Source organism: Carassius auratus, unplaced genomic scaffold (assembly GCF_003368295.1).
Source record: "Carassius auratus strain Wakin unplaced genomic scaffold, ASM336829v1 scaf_tig00214968, whole genome shotgun sequence".
Taxonomy (NCBI): Eukaryota; Metazoa; Chordata; class Actinopteri; order Cypriniformes; family Cyprinidae; genus Carassius; species Carassius auratus.
The window spans coordinates 409,910-422,790 of record NW_020527887.1 but is presented as its reverse complement, the minus strand read 5'-3'; the positions used below and the strand labels follow the sequence as shown (position 1 = coordinate 422,790).

The window sequence follows — 12,881 nt, the reverse complement described above, 5'->3', positions numbered from 1 at the left end:
AGTTGCCTAGTACGATCAGAACTAGCGTGCACAAGAAGCGAGACTGCATGTACGGCAATCAAATGGTTCAAAATACCGTCCTAAATCCTAAACTTGAAAATAGTTGTAAGACGAGGGGTTTTACAACTCGAAAATTATTCTTAATTTTATTATTTCTAAACGTTACATTGTTTTCTGAGGAGATGTGATTAAGTTGGCCATCTATTGAAATAGCTTTATTGTTAAAATCTAAACAAATAACCTGAAATGAGGTTCTTTTGGCCTAATTGAAGGAATATGCCTATATAAACTGAAATTAGAAAACAGCTCATTGTCTATTGCTAGTTGCTTTAAGTCAGTTAAGTATAGTTTCTTGACAAGCACTGACTTTTTGTTATTATAAAGTGTTGGTGTATCATACTCACTTAACTATGAAAAAATGTGTCAGTGTAGGACAGCACGGACAGATTACACTAATTTGCAATGGAAAAATTAAACTGCAAAAACTCGGACATAAGACAAAAACAAAGGAACAACTGCAAGATGAAGAAAAATAATAATAGAACATTAACTGGAGTGTGAGAATCATTTTACTATGCTGCAGTGTAGCAAGAGATTTGTCCCTTTTTGCTTTCCTTACATCCAGTTGTGTTTGGTGTATTTGCAGGTGGCACAATTTAGGCTACTTTGGGGCAATGTTTGATAAACTATTTGGTTGGGTTTATTACAGACCTTGCAACCCGAGGGGAAACAAGAATTCCAGAGGGGAACTGAATCGACTGCTATGAAATATGAAAAGCTATTTTCTGGACTAAAGACTGAGGGTGTTTATTTGCAGATGTGTGTGTTCAGTAGAGCTAATGTTATATTTTTGGCCAACCAGTGTGTGAAATATAGTGTGACAGCCTAGATTTAAGTAACTATAACACAAAAACAGGCTTTGACTTATTTATCTGCTCTGTGATTAAAGGGCTGTTTAAAGTCTTTTAGTCTTGAAGATGTCTACAGCTAAGTCATGAAATCACAGAAAAGACGATTAAAGCTGCAAACTGTGCGTGTATAAGCAGCAAACCACATCTCTCAAATGCATGTTCAAATAAAATATAGCCTATCCTGCAATTCAAGGTCACAATATCAGACGTAAGTTGATTTGTATTTTTTTATTTATAATTTAATGCACAACTAATTGTGAGCACAGAGCACTTATACTATAAAATATGCAAAAATTAAACCATTTAAATGCAAAGAAACAAATTCTACTGTTATGTTGATTTCTGGCCTTTTTCACATTTTTTTTATCATTGCACGCCTCATCCATGATTAATGTTGGAGAGCAAGCATTTACGAGTTTTGAGAAGCTGAATGAGCAATAAAGCTAAAGTGAGCCCCTTTATTAAAATACAAAAATTTTCATATTCACCCAGTGTTACTTGATTTAAGTCGCAAATTGCAATCTCAATTCAGTTAAGTAGAAATTAATTGAACTCAGTTGTGTTTAAGGCACTAAAATAGCCCATTACGCCTACATTATAGTCAAACACATTTTTTATATAAAATAATGAAGATTTCTGTGCCACCCCAGACTGGTTGCTGGCCCTTCCCTGGCCACCCCTATAAAAGCATCCTGGCTTCGCCACTGTTGAGCGTAGTCCTAACATCAAAGACTTTCCAGAGGTTAGTCGTGCAGCAGTGAGGAGTTAAGCAGCAGATGCAGGGAGGATGATGCGATTAGTTGTGAAAGGTCACGCGAGGCCACTGTTTTCACGTGTATCAGCAGGACCTGACTGCTAACTAGCCCAAACCAGTGATCTGGTCAAGCTGGATGACTCTAGGGTTCTAAAGTCCAAATAGCTCCTAAATACTTATTACATTATTATGTGATTCATCAGGAAATGAAACATTCGAAAGAAAAAACTAATTTCATCAAAATAACGCAGCTTTTTATTATATCTCATATCTCACACAATAATTTATTTCACCATGTCATAATCAGTACTTTCATCTCATCTGGCAACATATATTGTGTATGAGAGTTTGCCTGTTTTTTCCTCCCTCTTTTTAGCACCATGACATGAGTTCATAGAAAACAAAAAAAAGCTCTGTTTTCAGTTCTGCACTATTTCACAGAAGAGAGAGAGAAGGCCACTGAATAGCACAAGATTAGGAAAGTGTTATGTAGCGGATTAAACTAACAGTGGTATAACAGGTTATAACAGCTTATGGTGGCTTTTAAACATTTGTAAATCATTTTTCTATTTTAAATTTGTTTTCGTTTTTTTTGCAAACACCATGTTTTCCATTTTATTTAATGTATTTTTTTTATATATATAGTTATATTTATTATTTAGTTCTAGTATCCAGTCTTCTAAATCTAATCAGTTTGACAAAGACTTCTTTTCGTTTACAACGATTGATCAATTACCATCCTGGAACAGCTAAAACCAGCTACAGTCTGCTCGCACCTGATTTTATCTGCAAGAAACCAGTTCCACCACACTCTTTATTATGTCTAATTATTTTATGGGCATGCTTGTAAATAAATACATTTCACAAGCTATTTTTCACTTGCAGACCATGTGTGATGTGTCCAGAGAGATCACCAGTGCTCAAGCCTCAGTTTTGGGGCTCCTCTCACATTCAATAGGTATCTGAAGTGCTACGGAGGTGGAATTCGCAAAAGAGAAGAAGCTCGTATTTCATACATCACAAAGGGCTGCTTCTTTTCTCTTTAGAGCAGAAGCAGTAACAAATCCAGGAAAATGGCTTCCAGGGCCAGATGCAAAAATGGATTTGGATGCAACGCAAGACTGAAGATTCAAAGAAGAAAACTAGAAATTGAATGGAAAGAGTCTGTAGCTTTAAGAAATCAACAAGAAATAAAAGTGTTCTCTAAATGTGTGATGCTTTTGAGTTATTGCAGTGTTAATGTGCTTTTTATTTGCTGTGAGCATGTGTACACGTCTGTTCTCATCGCTCTCCTGTTGAACTCTGCCTTCCATCAACAATGAAACCATCACAACTAAGCTCTTCTTGGTGTTTCTCGCTGGTGTTTTACTTACAGAAAAACAGTGTGTAACCACAGCCAAGGCTGATATTGTATTGCTGGTTGATGGATCCTGGAGTATCGGCCGTTTGAACTTCAAAACCATCCGGTCTTTTATCGGTCGAATGGTGGGCGTCTTTGACATTGGACCCGACAAGGTTCAAATCGGCAAGTCTCTTGTGCTTCTATTTACTTAATCTTTTCAGATATATTGAAGTAATATTCATGCGTCTGGACTCCAGATGTGAGCTTTATGCTAGGGCGCCATATTGAGTTATTACCAGTCATTTTCTCACTTGCATCATAAAGGTGTGTGCTTCTCTCACAGGTTTGGCTCAGTACAGCGGGGATCCCAAAACCGAGTGGCATTTGAATGCCCACGCCACCCGTGAATCCCTGCAGGAAGCTGTGGCCAACTTACCCTACAAAGGCGGAAACACAATGACGGGTATTTGCCGACTCTGAATTCTCAAAAAAACATTTCATTGTGATTTGTGTCACTAATGTCACTCGTGGTACCAAAAGGATTTTTTTAATTAAAGAAAAAACAAAAAGTTCCTGCAACAGTTGAGTTATAGAAGTTAAAAGCCCCATTGGGGAAGTTTTTTAGCAATGGCTTTTAAACCTTTAAAGATAGACTTACTGTGTGGTATCAGGTTGCAAATTGATGGTATATGCTTTTGTTGAAGCTGTCAGCCTGCATAATTTTAACTTATTTGTTAAATAATCATGTTTAACAGCAGAATTCCTGGTGAAAGACTACATTACCCATGATTCTGCAGAGAAATCTACACCAATCAGAGACAGAGACGTGATTTGCTTGTTTCGAGTCATGTATTATAGGAATCATATGAAGCTCAATCCACATTAAAACTATTGAAAAACTGTGACTGTAGATGCCGTCCGATGAAACCAACCTGCTTCTTGTGTTTCCAAAGGTATGGCCTTGAACTACATCCTCCAGAACAACTTCAAACCAAATGTGGGTATGAGACCCGATTCTCGTAAAATTGGTGTCCTTATTACCGACGGCAAATCTCAGGATGAGATTGTAGTGAATTCTCAGAAACTGCGTGACTCAGACATTGAGCTCTATGCCATTGGTGAGTACTTTTCTTCTTTACATTGTTGGCATTCTGTCAGTTCAGTCTCAATTGAAAATGAAAGTCTGCATGCTAATAAGAGACACTCGACCCAGAGCTCTCCTGTATCCAAATATCTCACAACTTTTCACTTGGCAAGATTACAGTTTAATCTACATCTTGTTGACCCAGCTGAACTTACTGAGATCTTTCAATAATGCTCTTCTCTTGACTCCTAGGTGTGAAAAATGCTGATGAAAATGAGTTGCGATCCATTGCCTCCGACCCTGATGAAATCCACATGTACAATGTCAACGACTTCTCCTTCTTGTTGGACATCGTGGACGACCTCACTGTCAACCTCTGTAATAGTGTTAAAGGCCCAGGTACAGTCACGCACTTGACTAGTGCATGCTTTGAATGCAAAACGGTCTATGAATCTAAACAAATCTGCCAAGGATCTGTTCTACAGACTAGAATGAAAAAACCAAAGAGCTCCCAAAGCTCCCAAAGTTTGGCTCAGCTAAATTGCTTGAACTCTTGCCATCCATTTTTGATTTGCACTCGTGTTTTCCCAGACGGTTCTTTGTTTTTTTTTTATTAATAATCTTGCTGAAAAGACTGCGAGGAAAAACTGTAGGTTGCACTCCAATCCTCCTTGGGGGATAACAGTGATTTACAGAACCATGAGACTTGTGATATATAACCCATTTAACCTTTTGCAAGAAGCTAATAGGCCTGAAGAAGATTTATAGTCGAACTGTAAACTGGTTTGAAAGCCATTTGACACCACTGCTCATATTTTCCCATTGCTTTCTATGAACCAGGCGGCGGCCCAGGGACGCCCACTGACCTGGTGACTTCTGAGGTCACGCATTACTCCTTCCGTGCTACCTGGATGCCACCCGACGAGCCAGTGGAGAGGTTTCGTATCGAGTATGTCCCCGCTGCTGGCGGAACGACTGAAGTGGTGAGCATTAAAAACACATATATCCGGCTCCTGTTTGAATCATAATGCATGCACACTTCACAGATTTCACAGACTCATTTATTAACTTACAGACTCTCGCATCCCGCGCATAACTTTACAATTTAACTGCCTTCTGGTTCCTGCTGCCTGCATAAGGAGCATAACGTCAAAAATCTCTTATTTGGTTTGGGTGGAGGTTGGCAGCTCATTCCAAGGAACAGAGAGGGTGAAGGTTTTGAAAAAAGCAACATTGAGGCATGTTATGAAGAAACAACAAGGCGTTGATTGTTTAGTGACTGTAGCTGGCTCACACTGATTCTGGTAAAGTTTGACATTAGCATGTTGCCAAGTTAATGACACAATACCATAAAAAGCTTATATATATATATATATATATATATATATATATATATATATATATATATATATATATATATATATATATATATATATATATATAGTAGTTATATAAAATATTTAAAAATTAGTTGTCATTTTTTGATCAACAGTTTTCAGTAAGTATTTAAGTATAATCTGCATTTCACTTAATTTGTCTGGCGTGTATTTTTATGTTAAGCTTGTTGCAGTGCTTCAGGGATTTATTTTTCACAATGTTGCCTTCGAAATTGGCAAAAACAAGTTGCCTTAAAAAGCATTAATATTACTATTTAAATTATGCGCTGGGAGTACATCTATGATGCCTTTAAATGCTGTCTAGGTATATGTGGGTATCATTTATTTATTATTGTGCCCTTTGCATGTTCACCGTAAAAGTAAAGTTTGATGAAGAGTAACATTTGACATTTAATTTCCACATCTCTACATACCTTAATAACTTCTATAGGACAGGACAGCTTTCATATAATGTTCATTCAGAGCTATGCAGCTTGTCATATTTTATTTTAATGTATATGCTGTGTTCTTATGGCTTAAAAGTATCATGTATCAGTGTGGGGTGAACTGGATCCCATAAATCACACAATATTCCCTGCGTGTTCCCGCACTGAATTCTGACCTCTTAGAACCTGCAACTTCACAGAGATGATTTCAGATGGCCACGTTTCACCCCTCCATCTAGTGTAATACCCCTCTCAGCAGATAATCACCTCTCCCTGATGATGTTTTACAGATGTTCGCTGATGGCGAAGAAAACACAGTTGTCCTGGTCAACTTGAACCCCATGACCGAGTATATTGTCAGGGTCTATGGAGTGATCGGTGAGGAGAGCAGCGAGCCTTTGAAAGGAACCGAAACCACGTGTAAGTTTTTTTGCACTCGTCCTTCTTCTGTTCAGTCTCTGTCTGATGAAACCCACTACATAAACATATCTTTACCTCAACCACTGGAAACTGGAGCTGCTTCTTTGCATACCTAGCTATATTTCAAACCCTTATTAGCTACATTCTAACCGAAAATTGAATTTTATACCCCGTTCAGAACACCACTTTCATTTCCTTAACTAAATATTGTTTTATTTATAATTGAAACTGGCTGCATTTTCCACTGACTATTGAATGACAAAGCTTGTCAATGCCTTTTCCATAAAAGACAGATGCAGTGAATTTGGCCTGAACAAGACATCCAAGTCTTAAATAGTGATGTCTGAAAATGTGTCTAGGTAGGCAGCTACGTATTGTTTGGAGCAGAGAAAATATAAATATTTTCAAAGATATATACTGCAGCTCCTATAACATAGAGATTTAATGCTGGTTTCCACATCGCAAATACGAAAGTAGTCCCTCATCAACAGCTTAGTTTTGGTCTAATAGACAGACAAAGTGAACTTGAATCATTTTTACAGATTTAAAGAAAACAGAACATCTTTATTGGCTATTCTAACTTCATAGTTTGTCGTTTTTACATTTCTCACTATAATGTTTATGATCAACATTACAAGGCCTTATCCCATCGTAAAGAGAGCCTTATCGTTTTGTCATGAGCCGCTTGGATGCAATAATCTGCTGTGGTCACTGTGGCTTTAGCTTTATGGTCATTTAATGCTCATGTTTGACCAAAGTGTGAACGCTGATGAAAAAATCACAACGTTTTATTATTCTTTGTCAGCTGTATTTTAGATAAATCAGTTTCCTTCTTTTGGATTTCCACAGTGCCCCTACCTGCTGTCACCAGCATGATAGTGTACGACGAGGCCATGACGTCCATGCGGGTCAGATGGGAGTTAGTGAGTGGAGCCAGCGGGTACTTGCTGAACTACAACACCATCAACGCCAGCGTGCCCTCTGGAAAGATGGAGGTGAGTGCATGTCGCACTGACGTCTTCCAGAACAGCCTCCAGACGATCTCTCAAAATTTCCACCTCTGCTTTATTAAAGCTCAAGGCAAAGTAAACCCTCTTCTGCCAGCAGCTCCATTAGCAGAGCCAGAAGGTCTAGGCAGGGAGCAACTCTTTTACAATGCTGTACAGGCCTATAGGATATTAAATATTATTTTAATTCCATAATGTGACAAACAACATTAATCTAGTATTATTTAGAAGTTTTAAATAGTGTTATTTATTTTAAAGTACATTGTATATTACAGTACAGTATATATTATTATTTTGAATGATTAACTTTCATTTAAATTTAAGTAAATGTATTATTAGCTTTTTTATTAGTATTTAAAAAATATTTCTATTGAGCTTTAATATTTTTTTTATTAATTAAGTTCTAATTTTCATTTAAGATTTATTTCTCTTGCCTAATATTTATTAAATATCAGCTTTATTTACATTTATATTTTTTGATAGTTCTCATTTGAATTTAGTTTTTTTGTTTCATTTAAGTATAGCTAACCTTTTCATTTAATAAAAATACAATTAAACTAAAATAAAATTTAGTTAACAAGGTTTTTTTTTTTCTCCAATATGTAATAAAGGAAACTCCTCTGGAGTTTCAGAAAAGTGCTTAAACTTTGCTCAGAGTTTCGAAGATAAATGCTGATGTCTGCAGTCAGTATCAATCAGTATCAAGCATTCCTCATCAGATTCCTTTCAAACCAAATGATCTGATCTGCTATTCACATCCATTGTCGATTTTTACTCTTCTTGTACTGTATGTCAACTAATTTTTATTTTAGGAGACATGTGAGACTAAGTTGAATATTAGATTAGCCTTAACCTAAAACTCCTTTTGGTCTACTGAGCAGTGAAAGAGCGAACTCTGAGCAATAAAATCTTCCTTTAGCGGGTCTACAAAATGCAGACTAGCCCGACACACAAGCTTTTGGCAAAAACAATTTTTATTGGTAGGGAAAGTCACAACCATCATCCCAGGAGATCAGTCTGATCTGATTTAGTCTGGAGGAGACATACCTTAACAAACACGAGTGTGTTTATGCCAGGTGCTCCTCATAACATTACTTTGCTAATGTCCATCCTTTTAACATCCCTCCCTCCTGCAGATGCGAGTAGCTGCAGATGTGAATGATGTCCAGCTATTGCAGCTGCTTCCAAACACTGCGTATTCAATCTCCCTGTTCGCCCTACATGAAGAGGCGGCCAGCGAACCACTCATTGACAGAGGAGTCACTCGTACGCTAGTCTTCACTTTATTTTTACATGGTTTCATTCTGTTATTGTTAATATGTAATATATGTTTTTTTAGAAATCAAATGCATCTGTTTCTCTCCTAGTGCCTCTGCCTCCAGCGGGTGAGCTGAGAATCTCAGAAGTGACTCACAGCGCCATGCGTCTCACCTGGGATGCAGCTCCTGGGAACGTCAGGAAGTACATCATCACCTACAAGCGAGAGGATGGAGATCTGAAAGAGGTGATCAAAAAAGAATCTAAGATTTAATATGATTTAGTAATCAAAACTCTAAATTACACATCTCTAAAATGTCCCATGAATCATTTGTTCATTTAAAAAAATTATTATAATTAATAATAATAAAAAACAGTTCTTGAACATACATTGCTAGTCAAGTTTTTTGAAAGAAATCAATACTTTCTTTATTCACCAAGAATGCTTTTAAGTGATCAAAAGTAAACTAAAGTCATTTATGATGTTACAAAATCGATTTCAAAGAAATGCTATTATTTTCTGTTCTTCTCAATTTATCAAAGAATCCTGAAAAAAAAAATTAAGCAGCACAACTGTTTTCAGTATTAATATTAATAATAAATGTTTCTTGAGCAGCAAATCAGTATATTATACTGATTTCTGAAGGATCATGTGAAACTGAAGACTGGAGGAATGATGCTGAAAATACTGCTTTGTTTTCTGTTTGTTTTCAGCTTTGTTTTCTATTTGAATATATGTAAAATATAATTTATTCCAGTGATCAGTTAAATATGTTTAACAATGTTACTGTTTTTATTATATTTTTGATCCAAGAAATACAACTTTGGTGAGCAGAAGAGATTTTATTTATGCCCTAAACATACCAAATATTACCATTTAAATGTCAAATAATTGTAATCGCGGTTTAATGGACTTTTTTCTATGATGGATAGTTTAAAGTTGAGAAATAACGTGAGCTATTTGTAAGGAATGTGAGATTAAAGAAGACTCAAGCAGTAGATTAGGATAGAGAAACTTTAGCTTTTGGTCAGAGGTTATTGTAGAGAAGGTTTTGCTTACACATGGTTCATTAGCTAGGACTAAGACCTCATATTTACCTCACTGTGAGGTAATCATGAACTGACCCTGGTTAGATGGCAGGGATTTGACTTTTCCCATGCCTCCATGTCTCTCTGCAGCAATGCTTTTATGGATATTTCCAAAATACTGCCATTTTTTCCAAAAGGAGTCTTTTATCTTTGAAGATCTACTGAGATGAACCAGTGGAACTATTTGAGGAGTTCCGAAAGGTCACGTCCAAGCAAAGTTGTTGATTGGATGCAGACCATTGTTTATCTATTCTTAGACGTACTCTGGAATGAGGTTAAAATGACCGGATTCACTGAGCCGAACTCTGAATCCATCTTTGGAGCCATACAAGGCAAAACATTGCTATTGCTGTTTATTATAGTTGGGCATTTAAGTATGACGTACATGATTCATCAAATGATGTGCCCTGTTTAGGAAAGATGTGTTGTTACTTTATCAAGTGATCAGACTTTGACTCTGGAGTGTAATAAAAAATAACAAGGGAAAAAGCCCTTAGGTTAAGAAATAGCTCTTAAGTTAAAAGGTTAAGCAAACTCTTAGTTCCTAAAGGGTCCACTAAAGGTTTCTTAAGTATATCCCTTTAACTCCTTAAGTTTTCCCTTAAGTTTTGTTACTGTATGCATTGCAAAAAGTCCTTAGTTACAGTTTCGCCCTAAAAACAAATTAAATTACCAAAATAAGTCATTTGCTGAATTGTTAATTTGGGGTTAGGGTTGGGGTTAGGAACAAAGGCACACTGTTAATCATGTAAATTAGGTATTATAAATATTAACTATATTAACAACTTTCAACGGACTAAGGTGGCAAAGATTTGGGACAAATGTAATTTAAGGATTCAGAATAGTAAGATCACTTAAGGGTTTAATGTAATCAGACACAGCACATCAGAGACTTGAGCCAATAAGTGACCACTAAGAACAAGACAACTAAGAATACACTAAGAAATCATAGCATCATCCACAAGATTTTTGAATAATGACATTGAGTTTACACAGGGAAATTCCTTCAGAAAGTTTAGTTTAGTAGTGTCCTGGTTTTAAAAGTTCTGTCAAAAAAAGAATGAAAAACACCCAGTTTTCACCAACACAGATTACAGTCCTTGTGTAACGAATGGAGTCCAGGCAAGTTGGCTTGTCAGAAGCATCTGTTATTCATTTTCCCTTGATATGTGTTAATGTTAATGTTGACGTTGGTGTTTGACAGGTTGAGGTCAACGGTGACATCACCACTCTGGTTCTCACCAGCCTCCGCTCTCAGACGGAGTATGATGTTGCCGTCACTGCCGTCTACGATGAGGGTCCAGGAAATCCCATGCTTAACAACGCAATGACTGGTGAGCTTATAATCCTCACTGATCTTCAAGATGACACCAAATGACCGATGATGTTGGTTTGGCAGCCGCAATTACTTCACTGCCGCTGGGTTTTGTTTGCTATGTTGGTGTTGAACTATGTGTATTACTGGCTACAAGACCTGCAATTTCAGCAGGTCTTTCGAACTGTCCATCTGGATAATGACTGCCATGTGTGACGCCACCCTTACCCAAGCCACGTGTTCATGACTTTACTTTATCAGTCCCAAGGGTAAAATCCTTTATCAGTCCCATCTGATCTGCAAGTCCGCTGACAAGCAAACCTTTTCCTTTTACACAGGAATATGTTTGCTTGCTTCAACTTGTCAGTTCAAATGGTTCACAGTCCCCCTGTTCAGACCAGTTTCTATATGCCACATACCTTCTCTGTTGACATTCAGGTGTGGTTCCTGCGCCCAAGAACTTGGTGTTTTCTGAGGTGGATCAGACTTCATTCAGGGCCACATGGGAGCATGGAGCACCAGACGTCGAACTGTACCGCATCGGTTGGACAAAGCAGGGCGAGAAAAACTTCAAATACGTACGTATTGGGAAATGCAACCCTCACCCTTAAAAATAAAGGTTCCGAAAGTTTTTTTTTTTTTTACAGTGATTCCATAGAACCTTTTTTTGCATTCCCAAAGAACCTTTTTAGTGAAAAATAACAATTAAAATAACTTTTTTTAAAGAACTTAAAATAACTTTTTTTTTCCCACTAAAAACAACAATGGAAACGTTCCTGGATGTTGCAGGTTCTTCATCGACCCATTGATGGCAAAACAGAACCTGTATTTTTAAGAATGTACCTTTGATTTTAAAGCAACATCAAATTACATTTTCATTACAAATGTAACAAACTCTCTTAAATAATATCTGAGCCTCACTGGAATTTATCTTTGTAGGAAATCATGAGTCGTGAAGATACGAGCCACGTTTTGACAAATTTAGACCCAGACACAATGTATGATGTCATGGTCACAGCCATCTACCCCGATGAGTCGGAGAGCGAGGATCTGATGGGGAGCCAACGCACATGTGAGACAAACACTTTTTATCTATTTTAGACTCTTGAGTACTGGGACAGAATCAGCCTACAAATCTGAGTAAATGGCAGTTTATGTATGAAGAAATTAAAAACTTATTTTGTCTTAACAAATCAGTTTTTTTCTTGCCAAAACTTTTATATGCAAAAATATGTCAAACACACTACTGTTCAAAAATTTCCAGTCAGTAATGTCTTGTTATTAATTAATAGTTTCTTTTTTTCAGCAAGATTGCATTTAATGGACATTTATAGATTAAAAATGTCAAACTATTTCCTAATAATTAGTTTGATGGAGACATATCATGGCTGTGACACAGAAAATAATACATATATTTATACTTTTGTTGTTCTTTAATTAAAATATGTTATAGCTGTTGACAATACAATGTGTTGTTTATCCTTTTCTAGTGTCAAGGGTCATTACACCCGGTATGTTGATTCCAAAAAGATCAAATGTGATTGTTAATATAAATGCTAATGAGGATGATAAAAACAGGAAGATACGAACTGCATGTGCATTTTTATGTTTCATCAGAAACTCATCCACCATCATTTGTCAATCATCATTCATCATTGCCATTTCATCACCATCATTTTGTCATCATTGTCATCTACTGTCAGTCATAAACGTGCATGCAAAACATGCCCGACTGCATTGTTTTTGTTGCAAATGACCATTTCTACGTCCCAAAAACCCATGTGTCTCCATCCTCCTTTCAGGACCACCCATGTTGCTCATGTAACCAAACTAATGACTTGGGATGGGAATCAATAACCAATTCCAAAAAAAGAGAGATA

General features: G+C 36.8%; 1 protein-coding gene across 1 annotated transcript in view; it reads left to right on the top strand.

Annotated features, from left to right (window-relative positions):
• LOC113093351 (collagen alpha-1(XII) chain-like) overlaps positions 1–12,881 on the top strand; it is a 70,143-nt gene that overhangs the window by 20,126 nt on the left and 37,136 nt on the right. The window contains 13 exon segments of the mRNA XM_026259175.1: positions 3,041–3,190; positions 3,351–3,470; positions 3,961–4,125; positions 4,344–4,490; positions 4,932–5,074; positions 6,204–6,333; positions 7,183–7,328; positions 8,477–8,606; positions 8,708–8,844; positions 10,891–11,020; positions 11,440–11,579; positions 11,941–12,073; positions 12,492–12,512. Coding sequence (XP_026114960.1) covers positions 3,041–3,190; positions 3,351–3,470; positions 3,961–4,125; positions 4,344–4,490; positions 4,932–5,074; positions 6,204–6,333; positions 7,183–7,328; positions 8,477–8,606; positions 8,708–8,844; positions 10,891–11,020; positions 11,440–11,579; positions 11,941–12,073; positions 12,492–12,512 — 1,692 coding nt within the window.